General features: G+C 37.7%; 1 protein-coding gene across 2 annotated transcripts in view; it reads right to left on the reverse strand.

Moving 5' to 3' along the window:
• NELL1 (neural EGFL like 1) overlaps positions 1 to 24,409 on the reverse strand; it is a 761,891-nt gene that overhangs the window by 8,148 nt on the left and 729,334 nt on the right. For both annotated transcript variants that reach the window (XM_012735524.2, XM_012735523.2), the window contains one exon: positions 7,031 to 7,224. In XM_012735524.2, the coding sequence (XP_012590978.1) occupies positions 7,031 to 7,224 (194 nt within the window). The remainder of the gene's footprint in view (positions 1 to 7,030; positions 7,225 to 24,409) is intronic.

The raw sequence follows: 24,409 nt of genomic DNA on the forward strand, positions 1-24,409 counted from the left end.
CTGTGTTCATTGGCTCTATTACTATAAAAATGACAAGAAATCATAGTTTTTCAAAAACATCCAGATAAAAAGTTATGTCCACACTTGTGTGTGCATATGTATGTTTGTATAGAAAGAAACTCTAGAGTTAAGCATGTGAATTGAGTCAGAGAATTTAGCAAGTCTGGACAAAGAGGTCTCCAGATCCTACTTATCCATCTAACAATAGGCCCTTGGCTTATAGCTAATATACCATTACTTTAACTCACTAATATATTTTGTTGTGTATGCATAGCCTGTGGATTTATTTTAACCAACAGAAGCTAAGAAAAGTAATGATGGCTACAACATGAAACCATTTGATCAGCTCAGCTTCCAATGGCACAATATTACTTTCTTCAAGTATAGAATGGCCAAGCCTCAGGAGCCAACATGGCTGTGTCTGTGGCCACATGAAACAGAGATAAATTATTTTAGAAGAGGCTACTGTACAATTTGGCAATAAGACCCAATCAGAATGTCAGTTTTCTTCCTACGTGCTGATTAAAAGAGTGAATAAAAATAAATGGATAGCCTCCAGGCTGAGTGTAAAGTAAAGCAATTTCACATCTCATCAATTATGTGAAAATGCCAGATAGATCCCTCCTAGTTTCTAACATGTTTCAGAACAATGGCTGTGTTCACTTTGGCTTTGAGTTACAGGGTAACTGTCAAGAAAATCATTTTTAATAATGAAAATGTCATAGGTAGCTCTACTAACTCAATGAGAATGCCTTATAAAAACTTAGCTCACAGAGCACAACCACACTAGAACCCAAATTTGGAGAGAGAATGGAGCTCACTGATAATGAGAAATCCTTTTTGTCATAGATCTTTGGGGCCATTCCCAGAGCTTGACCACTGTCCCAAGTAGGGCGGTTCATACAATCCCCACTTAATAGCAAAGATATGTTTTCCCACCCTTCTGCCACAGAAGCTGTTTTTATAAAAATGCAACTATGATTATAAGCATTAAAATGTTTAAATTGCTTCTGAATTTTAAAAAGCGAACATGTATTTTTCCATCAAATAAAAATGAATTCTATAGAAAGTTATTTTTTTACTGTAAATCACAAATTCTATTACTAACCAGTCAACACACTGATATATTTACTCCAGATTGCATAATACCACTAATTTTTTTCCCTAGTGTTTTGAAACTTTTAAATCAAGAAAGTGAACTTAGGTAAGCTTATTTATGTAAATTGAATAATATAAACTAGAAGTTGCCAAGCTGATGCCCATGATCCAATCTCAGCTTGTTGCCTGTTTTCGTAAATAAAGTTTTATAGCAACACAAGTTCCCTCATTTATTTACATATTGTCTATGGCTGCTTTCACATTACAGTGGCAGAGGTGAATATTGGGACAGAGGCTTTACGGTCTGCAAAACTTAAAATATTTACTATCTGATTCTTCACAGAAAAAGTCTGCAGACCTCTGACATAAACTATAAAATTAGGAGTTGTACTCCAGACCCATCTATTCTACCTTCTCACACACAAATTTGTGGGACTGTGATATCCAATCTTTTTACAAAGCATTAATTTTGCCTTCAAGTCACTGCCCACAAACTAATCCCTTAGTCTTCTCTAATTAGCACCTGAGGTAGAAACACATTTAGCAGTCATTTTATGCAACTGTCTTATTTTAATGAAAAGGAAACAAGGCTTAGAGGGGGGAAATGACCTTTCCGTGTAGAAAGTTAACAAAATGAAAACTAGACCTCAACCTGAAGTTTTATAACAATGATTCCCCTATGATGAGGAGGCTGGAGGTAGGAAAAAAATGTTTTTAGATGAAATCCAGAAGGATTCTTGGAGCCTTAGAGTGGAACAATGGTTTTCAAAACATAGTCCTCAAACCAGCAGCATTAGCATCTCTTAGGAATTAGTCAGAAATGCAAATTCTTGTGCCCTCTCCACCTCCACTGCAGACCTACTGAACCAGAAACTCTGAAGGTGGAGCCAGTGATCAGTTTCACAAGCCCTCTGTATGATTCTGGTGCAAGGGAAAGTTTCAAAACCACTGATGGAGAAACAACCACCACCAGTCAAAGGAATTGGCATGGCATCATATTGAAGCTCGTAAGATGAAAAGGCAGGGTTTGGAACATTACAACAGGGAGAGAATCGGGAATGGAGATCTTGTGCCTTGACAGGACCCCTCATGTTTTGAGGGCTGAACTAAAACTGCCAATGTATTCTACTTTCAAAGAAAAACAATCTCAGGGCTTGACGGTCAACTTTTGGGATCAAAAACACCATAGACAGAATGATATTGGGTTGGGTGGGTTGGGTTCAAAGAGCAAAGCAAAGCATTTATTTTTATGAGTTAACGGCCAGAATCCAGAAAGCTAACCTCTACCCTGGCCCTAGGCACAGACCAACTTATCCCTGGTCTTCAACCTGTTAGTGAACGCCATACTTTAGGCTGGCAGGACCATTTTCCTGGCTGCTACTTGCAGATCAGGTTCTTCTCTTCTTGCCAGAAAGAGACATGTGAGTCCTTTAGGTGTCCCTAGCATGGTTAACCTCCTCAGTTTCTGAGCAGAGGTTCAAATGAAGCCATCAGATGGTCAAATGGCCATGATTATATGAAATCTTATGGCAAAGGTCTTCTCCACCTTGCCTTTCTATGTTGTCACAGCAATTTGTCCTGAATTTATTAAAACATGGAAGTTGACTAGTTATTTATGGTAAACTTTTCCCTTCTAATCTCTGTAATCCCCAGAAAAACCCAAGACTTGGCACTGCTCAAGTCTTCAGTATTATGTTAGTTTTAGGATAAATGCTACTCACTTTTTTTTTTAACTGCATGAAACATAGAAATGAAATCTGGCCTTCACAGTTTGTTCCCTTTCTCCCAGTAGATTTTCCAGTTACTACTAATACTAGTAGTAGGCATAGGTGTACGTAAATGAGCAGGTATAGTAGCAGCTATCGTTGAGTGTATAAAAGCCCCACTTGCAAACCCTAGCTCGCTCTCTCTTGTAAATGGTGCCTGAATCCTGTTCACCCAAGATAATGACCTTTCCATGTAGAAAGTTAACAAAATGAAAACTAGACCTCAATCTGGAGTTTTATGACAATAATTTCCCCTATGATGCATCCTTGTATGATGAGGAGGCTGGAGGATAGGAAAAAAATGTTTTTAGATGAAATCCAGAAGGATTCTTGGAGCCTTGGAGCGGAGCAATGGGCAAGCTAAAAAAAAAAAAAAAAAAAATGGGCAAGCCAAGAAAATGGGCAGCTAAGTCTCAAAAAGGCCACTCTAGAGCTTCATCTTTGCCCAGAGAATAGGGAAGAAATTGAGTTTCAGTCTGTAGCATCATCAGGACCCAAGATTTCACTTCTGTGTTTCCTCCCATGTGATCTTACGTCTCCTGTCAATCAGATCTTGACTGGACCATGTCAATCCCAAATGTAAAATTTCTCATGCTCCTTTGCTACTCACAGGATGGAGTCTAAATCCCATGATCTGGCTCCATCACCAACTATACCCTTCTTATACTCTTCTTGCTCCTGACATTCTGAGCTTATTATTCACTTCATATTTCTAACACAACATATATTTTTATACTTCTGTATCTTTGCACTTGAAGTTACCTCTCTTTGAGATTTACCTTCCTTCAAAAATCTACTTGGCTAAATTTCTCATCCTTTAAGGTCTCATTCAAAGAGAACCTCTTCAATGAAGTCTTTATTCCCTTATTCATCCTTCTAGAAAATAGCATACAGTCACCCCTTGGTATCTCTAGGCAAGTGGTTCTAGGATCTCCCCAGATACCAAAATCTGTGGATACTCAAGTCAATGATACAAAATAGGTTAGTATTTGCATCTAACCTGCACATATCCTCCTGTATACTTGAAATTATCTCTAGATTGTTATGTAAATAGTTATGTTGTATTGTTTTTAAATTTGTATTTTTTAAAAAGTATTTTCAATTGGGGGTTGGTTAAATCCATGGATGTGGAACCCATGGATGCAGAGTGCCAACTGTACTTCCCCTTCTAGGTTCCTACAGGAAATTGTTCATGGCTCTGCCACAGTATAACAGGTGGTTAATTATTTCTGTATCCATTTCCTTTTTCATGTCCATGGGCTCCAAAATAAACACAACCACTCATACTAAAATGTTGTATTTCCTAGAAGATAATAACCCTGGGACCTCTCTACCTTCCCACATAGCACAGGTATAAGGTCCTTAGAAAATTTACAAATAGAAGAACCACAGATATCTATGAAAAGAAGCTAGGCTGTAACCAAGATTTAGGAAGCAAGCCCAGAGAAAGAACCATTTTTCATTTGGGTTTCTGTGTTCTGGATAAGGCTGGAGAAATATGGATTCAAAGCAGTTCAGCAATCTTTCTGCCTAATCAGCTAGGTGGTCTAAAGGTGCACAAAAACATTGTCACTGACAAGGAAATACACTGAATCTAAATGAAAGCCCCAATCCATTTGTGCTGGTCCAGGTTTACACTTGAACTCCATTCATCTGTGGACATGTTTCGAGGCCTTTTTTTCAATTGTGGTGAAACAAGTAGTTAACCTGGTGAATTGACTCTCATGAGGGAAAGTGGTCTTTTAAGAGAACTTTAACTCTGCTTTTTTCAATAATATGCCTTGACCCTTTGGTGGCTTGTGTGATCCTGCTATTGCGTGACTGGTTTTATCTGAATTTGAAATAACAAGGATATGATTGAAAAGACAGTACTTTATACCTCAACCTTGATTTTATTTCTTAGCCTCTAAGATGATGCCATTATAACCATCCATTTGGATGTTTAAGTACCGGAGATATTTCTTATCAAATGGGAACAGAACAATTTCAACTGGAAGTCATGTAAACAAGGATAATCAAAAATAGATAATTTTATGTGGATGACTTCCAGAATCTGATTTAGGGATCTTAATTCAACTCCTAAAACCAGGCTCTTTTTCCCCTCCACAACTTCTGGGAAACTATGCTATAAATGGGTAATGAGTACAATTGGAAAACAAAAAGATTTACATGAAGAACTCTGCCTAGTACTTTATTCAGAAAGGGGAGGGTTGGTAGTGGAGGTGTATTGTATTAACAAAGTAAGGTTACAAGAATTGCTTATCTCCTGTGGCAAATTTCAGCCTAATTCTTGTAAGATATAAGATGTTGGGGATACTTTAAGATTCAAAATAGAATAAATTAATTCAGAATGCTTGGATTATTAACAGTTAACTAAAGCAGCTCTGGAAACATTTTAATGACAAGTAAGTTCCCTGATTAATCATAGGCCTACATAAAACAAAAACTGAAACAGGAATTTTGGTCTCACACTAGTCAAGCCTCAACTAAAGTCCCTTGCCTGTTCCAGGCACTGGGGACCTAGAAAGCCTAAAAAGGATTTGGGGGGTTATGTTGTGATCATCCCAAAAGTTTGGAAAAACAATATTTTCTTGAAAAGAACTAGCAAAGAATTTATCCCCCTTGTACTAGCTGAATGGACGACCTAATTGCCAACCTCTTCCCTAAGCCCCTTTCAAATATTCTAACCCATGATGAGCTTTTCCTTCTCTTAAAAAATTTGCCCTTTTAGTTAGCACCACATGGTTAAATATCATACTTAATAACTTCAAAACTTCCTGGGAATGTCCCACCTGTCACACAGTACCGAGTTGAGAGTTTGAGCTCAGTCGAGTTGATTGACATATTGCCTAATTGGTTTTAAATATATCAATAGATATCATCTGTAGCATGTAATAGGACATCTGGCAAGAGGGGAAAACTATCAACTTTAGGGAGAGCAAGTGGACTTCAAGACCCAGGTTAGACATTTGTATCTTTAATATTTAGGGCAAGTTACTTGATCCCTTTGAAACTCAGTTTCATCATCTTTCAAAGTAGTACTATAAGAATTAAACATGATGCTTTTTTAAAAAAAATTTCATGGTGCTTGAAACATAGCAGGTGCACAATAAATGGGAAAAATGGCCCTGAATTTGAGTATGGAGAACTAGGTTTATGTGTAAGAGAACAAAAGAGGTGTGTACTGGAGTGACAAACAATCTAAGCACTTGATAAGGTAGCTTTCCTACATAGATGCTGCAGGTCTGCTGAGGTGTGGCTGACTTGAATGCAGCTGGATGAATTGGATGAATTTCTTAAGGCTCATTTCAGCTCTGTTTTTAGGGGACACACTGGGAATATATGAGGAGACCCGATTCTCTAAGAGGATACTAAGCAAGTAATTTCTCTTGGTTCCCATGCTCATAAAGCCCAAGATTAAACAGTCCCATTTCAACAGACATAGAAATACAAGGCAAGAGCTACAGTACAGCAATAACAAAGGAAAATAAATAGGCAAGATCAACAAAAGAAGAAATAAAGCACAAAGAAATCAAACATTTTAATAGGCCCATTTTGCAAAGCATAAAGCAAAACCAGATGATGACAGAATTTTATTTTTATAAGCAGTAAACTCACTTCCCAACAACTTAATGTAAGGAATAGTCCAACACTAAAAATTACAAAGAAAATATCTAAGGGGCCTCTTACCCTCATTATCATTTGTTTAAAATGAAAGTCCACCTGTCTCTGACACTGGAAGCAAGTCTGTGAGCCTTGCTTTTCTGGATGATGTCACCACAAAAGTGAGAAAGTTCAGGCAAATGCTCATTTTAGGAAAAGAGTAGTTTTAATTAGCTAGTTTGTACAAGTGTGGGATGAGGGCTTATTACAGCTCACCAATAACCTTAAAGGCACTGTAAACTCCGAGTGGGAGGACTGTCATTGGCTTCTCAGCCTTGCATCCCCTTCTCTGTGGTCTCTTTTCAACCTCACACCTCAAGATCAAGTCGGAGCAGGCTTGCCTGCCTCAGCAGCATTATTAGCTATAGTGTAGATTAGAACAGGAGAAGCCTTTTCAGGAACTACAGGAGACTCATGAGTCAACACCCAAGGGGAAAGAGGTCATGAGGCAGAGAGTAAAAGAAAAAATAGTTTGAATTTCTGTTGCATCACATCAGCCTCACCTTGCAGGAACAGACAGAACACCTGTCTTCTTTCAAGGTCCACACCTGGCCATTGCGCTTCAGTCCCCCTTCATGGGGGCAGTCACCAGAGCAGGAGGGCCCAGAGGGACAGAGGCAGTCGAAGCCCCCAGCCAGGTTGATGCAGGCAGAATCATTCCAACAGGTGTGAGTTCTTAAGGCACATTCATCAATATCTGCAATAAAGAAAAGTACAGAAGCTTAGAATCTAGCCAAGGGAACTCGGAAAACAACAGTCATTTAAAATAGAATGTGCTAAGATTATTGAGCATTTTTCTTGTGCCAGGTACTGTGCCTAAGTGTTCATATGCACCATCTCATTAATTCTTCAAGGTAGCTTTGTGTGGGAGGATCTGTTTTTATTCTGAAAATAATGGACATGAGATTGATAGAGTTAAATAACAAGCCCACTGACACACAACTTGTAAGGGACTGGTCTGAGATCCAAACCTATAGCTGCCTGACTGCAATTACTAAAATAGCCAGTAGCAGTTGAGAACAGATTTTAGGATATTCTTAAGAACTACTACTCCATCCAGAGACCATAAACACTGTTAATTCATTAACAGTGTGCATTCCCCCTATGGAGATCTGGGTCTTTAGAAAAGGTGTCAATATATTACCCACTGAATAGGAACAAGTGAGAAATTCAGGCAACCCTGAGACAATTAGACTTCCCCTAGATCCTGGAACCAAGGTTGAAAGAAATGGGAACAATCTTGGTAGGTGTCTTGTCTAATCAAAGTCTTACCACCGTAATATCCAGCAGCATTTTTCTCCATATATCAAAAAAAAAAAAAAAAAAAAAAGGCTACGGAAGGGTATGGCATGGATGCTGACAAAGGACATAAATATATTGTGTGGTGTTTTGTTGGCAGCCAATAATGGAAGAAAAGCATAAATCCAGGCAGCCCATTCTGACATTTAAATCTTGAGTGACCTTAATTAACATCTCAGACCCATACCTGTCTAGCCACAGCTTAAGCCCTTTCTCCAAAAGCAATCTATTACCTCACAAGGTAGCCAATCCCATCTTTGACTCTTTTAAAAATGTCTTCCTTAAATTGAGATTGGTAGAAGCACTACTACTCACTGAGGCGACTCAAGAAATGGCTACCGGTGTACTAGGTCTTTCTTATTTATGATAAACCTTAAACTATTTAAAGACATTTGTCTGTCAGACTTCTACTCCCATGATTAATCTGCCATGCCTTGAAAATATCCTTCAGATGAAAACATTGATTCAAATTTTTTGCCAGAAATTGCTATGCACAAGGTTTTTTGCAGACAGCAGTGATACAAAGTCAAAGACATTGAGATAATATTACTAGAGCTAATTCCTTCTAAGGTCTACTTTTTGTCTTTATTCCACTAATTGCAATCTCAGTCAAAACATTTAATGAACAATTACTGCTCCTTTGAAAACTATGGAAATGATCACAAATTATGGTGCTTACGTTCCAAGTCAACTGCAGTCAGGCCTCACTAGATTTTCTCACTCTTACTGGTCAGGCCCATGCCTTCTTAGTGCATTTAATCATATGGTGCTTCTTTCTGGAAACCTCTCTCTCTCTCCAGTAGTTTTCCCTACTCTAATTCTAGCATTGAATGTGGGAGTCAGGTGACCCATGTTTGAACCCAATTTTAATTGGGTGCTCACCATGTACCAGTCATTTCATATATCACAACTGTATGCCCTTGGACACATCATTTTGCCTTTTCTAACTCTCATATATCTTGTGTATAAACTAAATCCACCCAATCTATGGTCTTCTGAAAATTAAACTCCCAGAATGTCATATAAACCTCTAACTTCAATTGTTGTCATCTGCCACTTCTTTTTTTCATTCAAAAGCAACGGACACAAAATTTCAGTCAAATAGGAGGAATAGGTTTAACAATGCGCTATATTCGTAAAAATTGCTAAGAGTAGATTTTAATGTTCTTGACAGAAAAATGATAAATGTATAAGGTAATGCATACATTAAATAACTTGATTTGGCCATTCTACAACGTATACATATTTCAAAACATCATGTTTTGTACCACAAATATATAAAATTTTAATTCTTCAACTAAAAAAAAGCAATGGGAGATCCATGAAGAAACCATGCCGTTTCCTATGTCTAGGACTTAGAAAATGCCTTTTCTTATAATGGGAGCATTGTCTGGCTTTCTATTTCTACTTTTTCTTAGCCTATATGGTATGAGGTGGGGGTGTAAATTGATTAATTGGTAACATAAGAACTTCTCTTGCTGTGTTACTTTTGCTCATAAGCAGCCCTCAAAATCCAAATCAAGCGTCATGATCTCTTATTCCACAAGATGGTCACAATTGGCTTTTTGCTTTCTCTGTGCCCCTTATACTCAAGTCTATCTTGAGAGACACCTCTCAGGAGTTACATGTTTAATGTCTACCTCCACAGGTAGTGAACTTATTGAAGGCAGACATTAAATTTTCTCTTTCTCTTCCCAGTGCCAAGTATAACAGAATATTATGTGGATGTTTCATGTATTTATTCAATGTAACTTACTTAAATCTAAGAAATTCACAGAATAATACTATTATAAAGCTTACTTCGCCAAAATTTGGTCTGTGGAATGTTCAATAAGTATAAGGTATAAACACAACCCTGCCCCTAAGGAAACACATTTTTATGTTGTGTTCTCATCTGTGAAAGCCCTTGGATCTAATTTAAAGTAGAATAAATACAGTAAATTAGGAACCACACTGAAATAAGATAGAAATGCCTCCAATCCACCCACCAAAAAAAAGCATTTGATTTTGCTGTCAAATGCTTGAAGACAAAAGCGGAGGAAGACGCACTAACAAAGCACTCTAGAAATTATCTGGAAGTGTAATTTCAATTGATCTACTACAAGTGGTTATAATTTATGGTATTCTCTAAATTAATCTCTAAATTGACAATTAATGCTCAAATATAATATATTTTTTAATATTTGGTTAATTTGCATTTGCAAAGTTGCAAACATATTGCTGATATTCCCTTCCATAAATTAAGAAACCTGAGCATAAAGATGAACACACCTAGTGTGCACAATAAAAACAGGATGCAAAACCAGGATTTGCTTTCAATTCTCCAGAATGAAAGAATTTCACAGTTGAATATAGGACCATATTGCCTACAGAGTTCCATGTAATTGCTTTACTTATGACACAGAAATCTAATTCTGCTTCCATGCAATTTAACAGATTTATGGAAAGCCAGATGTTAGCAATTATGGAAACCAACATTATTCATATTCTTGGTAATACAGACCTGTTTGCTCTGCACAAAGCCAACTTAATCTATTATATATATCCCAAGGCATCCAAAGGGAAGAGGCGCCCTATTTACATATTGCAACTGTTGTTCTCTGCTGAGCAAACACAAAGATATTCACCCATGAGACTTACCCAAATCATCAGACAGGCCTCCCAATGACAAAAAGGCAATGAAACAAAAATCAGGCAAAGTATTCCATACTGAAATCTGTAATCATTAGAGTGTACTTGCTTTTTCTTATTGTAAATAATGGCTCTCTGTGATTTCCTTGTTTTTTTCCTTATAAATTCATTATTTAAATGCTTCATGCTCAAATGAGATTTTTTTCAATAAACTTCCACAGCTAAGCTTGCATTAGAACTTTCTTGCTTTGACATTTTCACAATTTCTGAAAGCTGTTATTATTGTACTCAATTTTGCTTAAAAAACAAAGTCTAGTTGTGCCTAGTCAATCTGTTTTTCTCTTTGACTTGAGGTTCTTAGGTTACTTGGGTAAGAAAGATAATATAATTCAGAGATGTTTTTATCAGCAGCAGTGAAACCAATCCCAGCCTAGCCGCCATTTTCTGACCCTTCAAGAAAAAATGGCTCTGCAGAAGTCTTGATAGCATAACAACTGTAATGATACCTGCCTCAGGAGCCGAAACTTCTACAGGTTGATTTCAGAGATCAAAGGAAATATTTTTATTCCCAAGAGTTTGATAGCAGTTAGGTCAAAGGAGTAAACTTTTTCATTAGCCCGTATTCTTTTTGCTTAAATAACTTTCACAGCACATCTAGTCTTACTTTCAAATTCAAAACAGGTGATGTGTCAGAAAACAAATTTGAACCCGGGGTTTGAATATCCAGCTGTGTGTGTTCCGACTTGGAAATCATTACCAGACATTAGTGGCTCAGAAATTAGAACAGAGCTTAGGGGTTTATTAATGATAGACAAGATAGAGCACAGATGCCTCTCCAATGGCTAAAGCAGTGTTGCTGCTTTTACAGTGGCAGAGAGAAAATTATGGGTAAGAATATACACACTCCTATCCGCAAACTGAGTAAAAGAACTAGAGAAATCTGAGGTCTGACATGATTTACAAAGCAAAGGGCTAATGAAATTTTAAGCTATACACTAAGTTTTCTTTTCTTTCTTTTTTTTTTTTTTTTTTTTTTTTTTTTTGAGACAAGAGTCTCACTCTGTTGCCCTGGCTAGAGTGCTTTGGCGTCAGCCTAGCTCACAGCAACCTCAAACTCCTGGATTCAAGCAATCCTACTGCCTCAGCCTCCCCAGTAGCTGGGACTACAGGCATGCACCACCATGCCTGGCTAATTTTTCTTTTTTTTTTTTTTTTAAATTTCAGCATATTATGGGGGTACAAATGTTAAGGCTATGTATATTGCCCATGCCCCCCTCCCCCCTCCAGTAAGAGCTTCAAGCGTGACCATCCCCCAGACGGTGCACATCTCACTCATTATGTATATACCCATCCCCTCCTAGTTGGCCAATTAATTTATTTCTATTTATAGTAGAGACGGGGTCTCGCTCTTGCTCAGGCTGGTTTCAAACTCCTGACCTTGAGCAATCCGCCCACCTCAGCCTCCCAGAGTGCTAGGATTACAGGCATCAGCCACCATGCCTGGCCTTATACACTACATGTTAAGTCCAGAATAAGAAGTGATAACCACACTCTATCACATTTGGACATTGTTCCCTTTAGATCACCAGTCCCCAACCTTTCTGACAACAGGGACTGGTTTCGTGGAAGACAATTTTTCCACAGATGGAGAGCTCAGGCAGTGATACGAGCGATGGGGAGCAGCTGTAAATACAGATGAAGCTTCTGGCTTGCTCACCTGCCACTCACCACCTGGTGTTGGCCTCTAGGTTCCTAAGTTTCATGGAAGATGATTTTTCCATGAACACGGGGGGAGGAGGGTAGTGCAGCGGAGCCTTGGGAGCTGGGGACCACAGCTTTAGAGTACAGAGTATTAAGAATGAAGTTGACATACTTGGGACACGTCAGAAGGCATCCACCAGTATGATGAGGGGCTCACACTCATCTCACTTGAAGAAAACACAAGTTGTTTAGTCTCAAAGATCAAAGGATAAAAGAAGACATAAGTGAGCTATCTTCATTTATTTGAGATGCTGTTAACTCTTCAGTCTCTTTTCCAGCTCCTACCCATTTCTGAGTCAGGATGAAACCCTTTCCTATAACATTCCTCTTACTGTTTTTTGTATCATATTGTTACTCTGCAATGAATCTTCCTCTTTCCTTTTGAGAAGACTCTTTTTAATGAAGGACAAAAGAAACACTTTGGACCCACTATCTCCTAGATCCATATTTTATGTCCCAGCAACTACAATGAGCAGCTACCTCCATTTACTCATCTTCACTCTCCTTTGAATGTGCACAAACTTCCCTAGGACCCTCTCTTCAAAGCCTAAATCCTAAAGTTTCTCATGACCACTAGTTTGCAAAATCATCACTCTTGCTTAACAAATATAATAACACATATTGTTATTGATTATCGCAGTCTAAGAGCTCTCTCTTCAACCCTTCTAAATATAACAATGCACTGTTCTCCTGTTCTTACCTCTTCATCTAGTCACTAATAATCATTAATAAACTAATTCCCCATCTGTTGAGCATCTAGTCTGTACCAGACATACTGCTAAGGACTAGAAACAGGATGGACAAAGAAGCCAGATATGTTCCTATAAGTATGGACCTTCCTTATAGCGATCTCTCATTGTTTAACTTACTAATATTTCCTAACCTTCCACCTCTTGTCCTTGTTTCCCTTTCTTCTCAGCGGAGGCAGTATAGCATTTTAAGATTAAAATCTTAAGCTTTGGAATCCAGATGCTATGAGTACCAGTTAATGTGATCTGTTCTTTCAGATTGCCTGGGACTGAGGAATTTCTGAGATAGCTGACTTTCAGTGCTGAAAATGAGAAAGCTCCAGGCATGTGGGGACGACTGAGCCAACTGCATCCCAGTCCCATCCCTGCAATTTACTAGTTATTATGACTCTACAGCATTTACCTAACATCTCTGAGCTTCAATTACTTCATTTGAAAAATGTGGATAAAAATATACCCCAGGGGATAATTTGGTAATTTGGGTAAACACATAAAAATGATTAGCTGCTGTTACCTTTCTTCTTGTTGCTATTGTTTCTATCATTTTTCTCTAATCTCATGAATTCTACTTTCCCAACTCTTCAAGGATATATTCAAATCTGTACCTGATCTCTTTGGATGCAGTCAGTCCATACTTCCACCTATTTGTTGAGGATTTCCACTTGAATTCTCGCAAAAATTCACATGATTTTCATCAGTACATTGGCTTAACCAAACCCAGAAATATTTAACACTCCAAGCTCTCTCAGAGCCCTAATCTGTAAATCTGATGCTAAGATTATGTGAATAATATTGGGAAAAAAACCCATAATTTTCTGACACTCTATGAACTTGTTTTGATCACCAATTACATTTTATTTACCTGATGTACAAATTTAGATGTTTTACTGCACATGGGGAAAACAGTTCCTTCTAAATTAACCAAGTCAGTTTACTTTCTGGTATGAACAAGTCATACTTCTTTAACTAGTGATTAAATCTGTTTAAAATCAATACAGTTGTGACCAGTTGAGAGAATAAATTAAAAATCTATAAATATTGAAATACTTGCTGTTTAAAGAGAATTTTATTGCACGGAGGCTACAGTATTGATGCCAACAACCCTAGATTTATATGTTTTTATGTATCTATCTGCTTATGGGTGGGACAGTGGGTTGTATTATAGCTGCGGTCTACTAAATGCCTGACACTGGCCATACACATCTCTGGTTTTAGTCATTGTATTATTTAATATCTTCAACAAAGTTTCACCCTCTGCTGAAAAGAATTACCACGCTCGTACTTTGATTTTATGCTGCCTGTATCTGCTTTATGTTACCTTGTATGCTTAGCTGTGAACATTCCTTTCTATCTTCCTTACCCATTCAGCTTTGTAAAATTCTGGTCTTATTTATCATTGTGTCTTTCACAGTACCTTTTACAGTGTCTTTCACACACTAGGGAATGCAAAATCACTTGTTAAACTTGAATGTGGTTGAGCTGTAATTGAAAAAAGAACCCTTCCCCTTTGGTGGCCCTAGTTTTCTCTTTGGTAAAATACAGGAGTTATATAAAATGTTTTTTAAGATCTTGTCTGTTGCCGGCTTTATATGATTACTTTTCACTTGTGTGAGGACTAAGCTTGTAATACAAGTGTTAGAATGTGAATGATGACAGATGGGCAGCAGGGCAGAGGTGAAGGCTCAGGACAACAAATGGATTTCTTAGGATTAAACAGTGTTCTTGGACATTCTCTATGTATTGAAACAACTCACCTCCCTTAATGAGTATTTGCAAGCATGTGCCAAAGAGAGGAAGCAACAAAGGGAAAAGTATGGTTTTCCTGTCTGCATTGAAGCCTTGGCAATGTAATCCTTGGTGACAAATATGCATGGGGAACCCAGTCAGGGTGAAAACCAAAACTCTCCGTTTTGACAGATCATTCTCTCAAGAAAGTTGTCAGATGAGAAATTATTTCTTCTCTCTTCTATTCCAAGGAAAGGTCTTAGGAACAAAGAGATTACAAAAGAATACAAGAAGCATCCTGCAATTTATACAGCAGTCAAAGGTCAGAAAACATTGTCAAGGGTGTAATTCTAAAACCAAGTCTCAATCTAAATGACAAGAGGGTCAGATTACAGGAGCTAAGAATTCCAAAACCATTCACATCTATTATTCACTATTTTCATTCACCCCCTGACTGTCTTAGTCCCTAACTGCTAGGGGTATACAAGGCTCTTCTAAAAACTTTGCATCAGTAATAAGACATTGATCAAGAACAATAATTTGAACCATCATGCCAAGAAGTGCAGTATCTGTGGAGAAGATAACAAGCTAATAAAGAGATCTTGACTTGATTTCACTGTGTCTTTCCTTGGATCTTCTTCTGTTCATATTTCTTCTCGTGTAGAACTCTAATCAACTGATTTCGTAAAACAGGCCTGGGGTTGCCTCCTAGTTTAAAGGTGATATTCTTTGAAAAGATCCAGAAGGCTTTTGTGGGGTTAAGGGAAAAGGAAGCACAAAGTAGGAAACCTGAGTCCATACTGCTGTAGACTTTTGGGAGACAAGTTCTTTTTATTTTGAATTTTTCTTTCTGTGTTTCTTACCCCAGGAAAATAAAACCATATGGGCTAAAACTAAGTTGGTTTCCAAGAGAAAGCAAAGGAAGCCACTGACAAAGATTCTGTCTTTAACCAAACACTAGTCAGACTTTTCTAGCAGACTCTCAGACAAATGATTTTGTCTACCCCATTAGTCAACCCTCATTTAAAGACTTGAACAAACACTAGCCTAGTTTCTAACCACTCAAGGCCATATCACTATAATGACAACTCCAAATCCCTTAAGTTTCTGCCTGAAAAAGTTCAAGGCTACCAAAAAAACTTAGTTTGTCAGCCAACACCTGAAAATAGGGCCCCTGTCTCTTAGTCTCTATGGGAGAGTTAGTCTAATTTCCATAAGTATCAGTTAACAATCCTAGATGGGTTTCACATAGACAAACTTCCCCTTTGAGCTTCTCATAAATTCCACTTTCCTGACTCTGTTCCACTCCTGCCTTTCCCCCTTCCTACTCCCTCCCTCTTTAAAATACCCAGTCACTTGTGCACAAATTGAATTTGAGTTCAGTTTATGTTGAACCCTCTTCCCCATTGCAATAGTTTATTATTAAAATCTGTTCTTAACACTTTAGCTTCCAGCTTTATTTTTAATATCACTTTGTCCATCTTTAATACCACTCAGACTGCTAGAGTATAAACAAAAGGAATCTTGCAGGTGAGCCCAGTTTATCAGGGTAAGTTGCAGATAGGGACCAATGTCCTCATTAGTAATAGAAATGATTGCTCTGCAAGTTCCCTTATTCATTTTTCAACAAATACTGAGCACCTATGATGTGACAGATACCATTTTAGACATTGTGGATACAACAGCAAATAAAACAGACACAATTCCTACTCTTGTAAGATCAAGTTTTAATGGGGAGAAGAATAGCAGATAATCCCTTTCATGCATCTTTCCCAAGAACCTGTAGGTGGTTTAGTATCTTGACTCTCTCAGGTACTTTTAGTGAGTTAGGATTAACACAATCTTTATGGACCAGCAGAGATTTATCATATCTACAACAACAATAATTTACTAAACTCTTATACACTATACTCATAAGAGTTTTCAAAATCCTTTCAAATTCATAATCTAATTTGTCCTTCCAAACAACTTAGAATGTTATCAACACCATCATCTCTACTTAATGCATAACTGAGAATCACTTACATGATCATTGCTTCTCAAACATTTCTACCAAAGTTATCTTCATGGCCAAAAAGAATAAGCACTCATTTCTGGTAATTTTGGACATACATAAAGGGGATATCATGAGTACAAACTGTATTTGAAGTTTCATATTTTCAAAATCATTTTTCCTTCTAATTATTTAGTCAGGACTGTTCTAACAGAAATGATTTTTTTCCCTGAAACCACGGAATAGAGTTCCTCACCTAGTTTTGTGATTCCTTGCATGCAGCAAGCAACATACTCTCAGCAATATTTGTACCCCAGTATAAGGGGTATAGGAACAGTCAACACAGTACCAAGTAACTTGCTGAAAGCCATTCAGCTAGTAAGTTCCTGAGCCAGGACACAAATGCAGGACCCCTGACTTCGAGTCAGGCTTGTCCCACACCATCACACCATGGCTAGCTCCCAATTCTATAGAAAACAAATACAATGGCATTATGCAAAACCCAACTGGTAAATATCCAACATGCCAACCAATACACAGATTCTTCAAATATTAAAGGTCCATATGTAGAAAGTGTTACAATTAATTGGAGTAGATAAAATCCTCACCATTTATCCTGTACTGCTTGGACCACTGCATAGCATCTCACTGTTTTCCTTCTTCAAAGAGAATCTAACATAACAATCTGATCATGTCATTGCCATTATCTTAAGGATTTTTTTGTAGCAGGAAAATGACCCAGTTTGAATTACTCTAAGATTATATATTTAGGAATTGATAGCTTGTACATGTATTCCCAAATAAACTTTTTTGGTAAGTCATTTTCACAACTTCTCAGATGAGAAATTGTTAGTCATTGTGTGGCAACAGGAAAATTCAGACCTCTCTGTTCTTCAGTTTGTCTATAAAATGGGAAATTGTTCCTGACTTGAGGGTTTGTTGTGAGAATTTTAGGACAAATTTAACACATATTAGTTGCTTGATAATTACCATGTTCAATAGCTGTCTAATTTTGAGGCTCTCGCTTTTTTCAGAAGAAAGTCATCCCAAACATAAGGATAAACAGGAGCAAAATTGCACAGGTGCAGAAAACCACACTGATACATTTATGATAGAGGATCTGAAATTTTGTGAGAAGTACTAGTAAATTTGCTTATATCATGCAAGTTCTTTGTTGGTGGTGTTTTGGGTTTTTTTGTTCTTGTTTTGCTTCTTCCTAAATAGTTGGTGGTCCCAACTGAGTGACAACAGAATGAGTGGGTCATTCCTAACAAAACAGGTTTTTCTCAAATCACATTACTTCCTGTGAAATTAGTGTTCCATGTAGCTTAAGGCAGTGGTTCTAGAAGCATGATTCTCAGACCAGCAGCATCCAAATCACCTGGGAACTTGTTAGAAATCAAAATTCACCACCACACTCTAGACCTACTGAATTAGCAACCCTGGGGGAAAGGCCTACTGATGGGTATTTTAATGAGGCCCCTTTGGTTGATTCTGTTGCCCACTCAAGTTTGAAAACTACTGCCTTGGGGTCTTCACTGAAAGTCTCCAGACGAGTATATGAACATGCTGAAGCTGTGTGCAAATTTGTGCATGTGTGTGTGCCTACATCTTTTGGAGGAGATGAAACCAATCACTTTTCCTAGGATCTCAGAATGACTGACCCCCAACAATATCCAGCCTCAATGTTTCCAGTCGCCACTCTGATTTAACTTTTCAGTGTTTTCTGCCTGGGGATTTGTAACTCGTGATCAGTGGAGATGCACCTGCCTTCCTTTCTCAGTTTCAGAGCACTCCTTGGTAATGTAGTTTCAGATCCCTGCCTTTTGAGGCTCAGTGTGAGCTATTGTTTCATCACAAAACTTCTGGCTTTAGCCAAAGATCATGTCTAGGCAGCAATTTAGAGATTGTCATCTACAACTGTTTTAAAATCAATATAAAAAATTTTTTTTTTTTTTGCTCTGATGTTACTGATGCTGCTATGAAATATTTATGTGTGGGACTTTTAAGCTATAGTACTCTGACCAAATAAAACATTGTTAGCATACAATCGCCAGTCATTTGTTGAGACAATCTGATGGGTGATAGTTCTTGTACTAAGTTTTAGTCTCACTGAAAGAAGTAAGGCACAGTTCTTCCAGTCTAGCACAGGGAGAGAGGATGTTGGCAGGGATTGGGAGAGGTTTTGGTGTTAGCCAGCTAGATCTTATGCAGAAAACCAAAATGTGTCTATTATAGCTTATCCAAAAATGCCTAGTTCACAGTGAGAAAAAGACCCCAAAGCTAACCATACTACATTGCAAAGCACGTTTTTAGGGAACAATATCAGTATTTTCCGTGTGTATTACTCAACTCATACTCTTCCTGCACTAGCCAATGCAAGAACAACCTCCCCAATAAAACCTTCCTCAAAGTCTCCACCCCATGTCTTCCTTTTCTCAGAACTCCCACAGGGCCTATTCACACAATTCAAAATTGTCATCCAGGGCCTCTGAAATCCTGCATCACATTTCTTTTTATATCCCCGGAGTCTAAAATAGCACCTGACTGCTATATACTGCTTCTGTGTTGCTGTGGTCTGAGACATATTACCAACACAGTTTAACACAGTAGAAAGGAGAGCAACCTTCTAAATATCATTTTAAAAAGTGGAGATTAGTTTGACAATATGGCAAGCAGACAAAGTATGTAAAAAAAAACGAAGCGTTTGTCAAAAACAAAACTGGGACCATTTTGCTTAGTTACAAACCAGCTGCACCCCAATAGGCCACTAGGACATTACTCAGTACAGGAGAGTTGTGTTTAGTGATATTTTTAATGACCACATTAAAAAAAGTAATAGACAAATAGACATGTATTGTAATGATGTCATTACAACAAAGTTAATAGTAGAAAAATTCTGGTGGTTAAAGAGCAAGTAGTGTGCTCAACTTTTTTGCTGCAGAACTGGAAGAAAAAGACACCTCCTCTAAAACAGCTCATTATTCAATAATTCTGAATAAATAAGGCTTTCCAGAAATTCCTATAGTAGATTGTATTCATTCCTGAGTTTTCAATTAGTATATTCTTCAGAGTGCTAAATATGTAAGATGTCTGGGAAAGAAAAGGGATCGAAGGCCAACTAAATTGGGACATTCACAATAATTAATAAAGGTTCTGTTTCTTTGTCTATTAAATGGAGATTATAAAAATTCCCATGTGATGGAGTTTTGAGGATAAAATGTCTAACTCTTCTTAGAAGAGTACCTAAAACAAAGTATGAAATAATCTTAGATATTAATATTTTATAAAATACCTAAACCTTCCTGTTGTTCAAGTCCAGTCATTTCCATGTAATCTGGTATGACTGTTCTTCGAGGCTCTCTGATCATTTTCTTCCCTAATTACCTATATATTTTATAGCATTGACCATATAATTTCATAATTAATTACAACCTATATTAGAAGGCTATTGGTTGTTTCATGTATGTTGATTTTTGGCTTCAAATTAGAGTTGTAAAGTTCCTAAAGGATGAATTCTCTGCCTTCTCCGTGCCACCTAGCTTAGTGCCAAGATCACTGCAGGCTATTTTTATGGTTATAGTACTTATAACAATACCCCCATACTTGTGAAAGGGTTATTTTTTTTTTTTTTAGTTTTCTAATTTTTCTCTTCTTCATTATCACCCATGTGGTCTTCACCTGGAGTAGCACTGAGGTCCCCTAGCTCCCCACACTGTTTCAACGCCTGAGTCCAAAGCACTTCCTTCTGCTCCATAGCTAGTCATAGCTGCCATTGGGAAGGTATTTAACAATGGGGACATTGTCACTGAAAAGTTCCAGAACAAGGTTGGGAGTGACTTACAGGACAGACCTTATAGCTAGTTTGAACTTGTTATGATAGCACCTAGAAACATTTGCTGTTAGTTCAAAAGCTCAAGTGGAAAAAAACATATAGGCTTGCTCTGTCAGCCCAGCTAGGCTGACATTGGCCCATGAACCTTGGGTTCATGCCTGAGTTAAGTGAAATGCACTCCATTCTGATGTCATTTTGTGAAGGAATTATCACTAAAACTGAAGAGCTACACTTGCCTTCCCAGATAAGTCTCCAGAATATATCCAATATATGCTACGTGCTAAAGAGCTCCAGGCATATGGTTGTGTGGCTGAACTTGAAGGGAGCAGGCAGGCTTCCAGAGGGTCTGATCAAACCCATTTCCCACCTGATTTCTCATCTGCAACTGTGCATCCACTGTAAGGTCCTTTATGGGGACTAAGATGATCACCTCCATTAGATGCTAGAAAATGTTCTCTATTTTGTGTCCTGATGATACTGATCTTTTCCTATATCCATTCCATACCCAGTTGGTATCTGTGTGTGGTCTCTCTGCCCCTGTGAACCTTTTAATAAGAAATGGCAGTTTTGTGCCAGGCAACTGAGGTCTTCTGATTCCCAAAAGTATGCTCCCATATACTTCACTCTGATTCTAGTTAAACATATATAAAACTATTTAAACAGTTCCATGTCAACACACACATGAAAAAATGCTCAACATCTCTAATTATCAGGGAAATGCAAAACCACAATGAGATATCACTTATCTCCAGTGAGAATACCCTTTATCAAAAAGTCCCAAAATAATGTGCAGAGAGAGAGGAACACGCCTACACTGCTGGTGGGACTGCAAACTAGTGCAACCTCTGTAGAAAGCAATATGGAGATTCCTCAAAGAGCTAGAAGTAGAACTACCATTTGATTCAGCAATCCCACTACTGGGTATTTACCCAAAGGAAAAAAGAAGACATTCTATAAAAAAGACATCTGCACTCAGATGTTCATAGCAGCACAATTCACAGTTGCAAAGATGTGGAAACAACCCAAGTGCCCATCAATACATGAGTGGATTAATAAAATGTGGTATATGTATACCATGGAGTTTTATTCAGCCATAAAAATGGTGAACTAATATTTCTTATATTAACCTGGATGGAGCTGGAGCCCATTCTTCTAAATGAAGTATCACAAGAATGGAAAAACAAGTACCACATCTACTCACCATTAAATTGTAACTAATTGATCAACACTTATTTACACATATGGAAATAACACTCATTAGAAATAAAGCAAGTGGAAAGGGGGAGGGGGGAGAGGATGGGTAAATTCACACCTAACAGGTACAATGCACACTATCTGGGAGATAGGCACACTTATATCTTTGATTCAAATAGTACAAAAGTAATTTATGTAACCAAAATGTTTGCACCCCCATAAAATTCTGAAATAAAAATAAGAACAGTTCCATCCATGGTCAGGTATTGTCTGCCTGTGAGAAGGCTCTTCAATAATACAGAATTTATTTGGATAAAAACTGCATCTAAAGCTCTTTGGAAACAAATATCAATTTTGAAGGTTCTGAGACCACACTAAATATTATCAAGAAAGGGGTGGGGGTGGGGGTTGCTGTTTAATCAAATATACTTTGTTTTGGGGGAGTCTTATTGCTTGGCATAGAGAGACAAGTCCATGAGTGTCCTGGGATTACTATCTATTCCTTGCCTCTTACACTCTCTTGATTTGAAATACCCTGGTCCACAAAGATGCTTTCTCCACCCTTGCATGTGTCTCCTTGAGGATTCTATATGCAACCTCCTTTCAAATTAGAATAAAGTATATAAGTCATATTTCCCTTTGTGCTCTGCCAGAATATTCATAAACATCTTTGTTAATTCTTATTGGTTCATGTATTTTCCTTGTTTTTCAAATACTTTTATTTTGATAACTCTTAAATATGTCTTCTGTGTATATACTATGCTAATTGTTTTAAAAGGCAGCAGATATATAAATAAATGAAAAAATAAATATAAGTAGTTAAAAATCTACCTACCACCATTTTCTAATTCTCTCCCTCCCGCCCCCACCACCAATCCCTCCTTTTGCTTTTCTTCTCTGGCTTCACATCACCAGAAATGCAGAGAAAGCAATCATATCAGTGGATATTGGGGTGGTATTATCATCAAAGCTGAGGTGCCCTCAGAATACCGTCAAGAATGTGCCACCTGGTCATCCTGCCCATAGCCCAGCAGGATGGCCCCCAAACCAGTTCTTGAGTCCAGTGGATAACATTAAGTCCACAGTGCTCAGGAAACAGAATCAGTAATTCTCCATTTGGGTCTCACTTGTTTCCTCTCATTTTCCCTTTGCTTTGTCTCACTGATATCCAGCTGTTCTGCCTAATATCTCCTCTGCCTGTGGGTCCACACTGGTCTCCTCCCTTCCATAAAGCATTTCAATATTAATTTACTAAGAGCAGAAGCTTTGGGATCAAACACACCTGGATTATGGCTTCCGTGTGCCATTTATGGCCTGCGGAATTTGGGACAAGTTCTCTTAATCCTTGGGCCCTTATTTTCTTCACCTTTAAAATAGTGATAGTAAACGGGCTTCCCTCCTATGGTCAGTGTGAAACTAAATGAGATAATACACATAATTTCCTGGCCCAGTGTCTGACACATACTGTAGTGTCCAAGTACCAAAAATGGCTAACATTTATTGAGCAGTTAAAAGGTAAGTACTGAATGCTTTTTTTCCTATGTTCGTTATTTAATTCTCACAAGTACTCCATAGCAGCTTGTGAGGTTGACATTTTTATAAATTGCTAAGAGCAGTGACTGGCACAAAGTAAGCTCTCAATAAATGCTATCTTGTTAGCATTACTATTGTCTTCATTTGACATGTGAGGGAATTTAGGTGAAGGGAAGTGAAATATTGACTATTATTGGCTACTTGTCAGGATATTTGCATATAAGGACACATATTTTAAAAATTCCATTGCAAGTATTTAATCATTGTATGCTAGAAAAACTAAGCCTTAGAAAGGTTAAATATCTTGCCAAATGTCACTCAACCAGAAAGTAGCCAAGCTGATATGCTCATGGGTTGGCAGAACCAACATTGTTAAAATGTCTATACTACCCAAAGTGATCTACAGATTCAATGCAATCCCCATTAAAATACCAACATCATTTTTCACAGATATAGAAAAAATAATTTTATGCTTTGTATGGAACCAGAGAAGACCCCATATAGAAAAAGCAATCCTAGGCAATAAAAACAAAATAGGTATCAATTTACCAGACTTCAAACTATACTACAAGGCTATGGTAATTAAAACAGCTTAGGACTGGCACAAGAACAGGGACATTGACCAGTGGAACAGAGAACCCAGATATAAAAACCATCCTCATATAGCCATGTAGTCTTTGACAAAGCAGACAAAAACATACACTGTAGAAAAGAATTCTTATTCGATAAATGGTGCTGGGAAAACTGGATAGACACATGTGGAAGACTGAAACAGGATCCATGCCTTTCACTTCACGCTGGGTAACAGAATTAAACCTTAGGTGTGAAACTAGTAGAATTCTAGAAGAAAATGTTGGAAACACTCTCCTAGACATTGGCCTAGGCAAAGAATTTATGAAGAAGACCCCAAAGGCAATCACAGAAACAACAAAAATAAATGGACCTGATCAAATTAAAATGCTTCTGCACAGCCAAAGAAACTGTCAAGAGAGCAAACAGACAACCTACAGAATGGGAGAAAACTTTCACATGCTACACATCCGATAAAGGGCTAATAACTAGAATCTATCTAGAACTCAGGAAAATCAAACAAACCCTATCAAAAAGTGGTCAAAGGACATGAACTGAAACTTTTCAAAAGAAGAAAGAAAAATGGCCAAAA

This window comes from Microcebus murinus, chromosome 4 (assembly GCF_040939455.1).
Source record: "Microcebus murinus isolate Inina chromosome 4, M.murinus_Inina_mat1.0, whole genome shotgun sequence".
Classification (NCBI taxonomy): Eukaryota; Metazoa; Chordata; class Mammalia; order Primates; family Cheirogaleidae; genus Microcebus; species Microcebus murinus.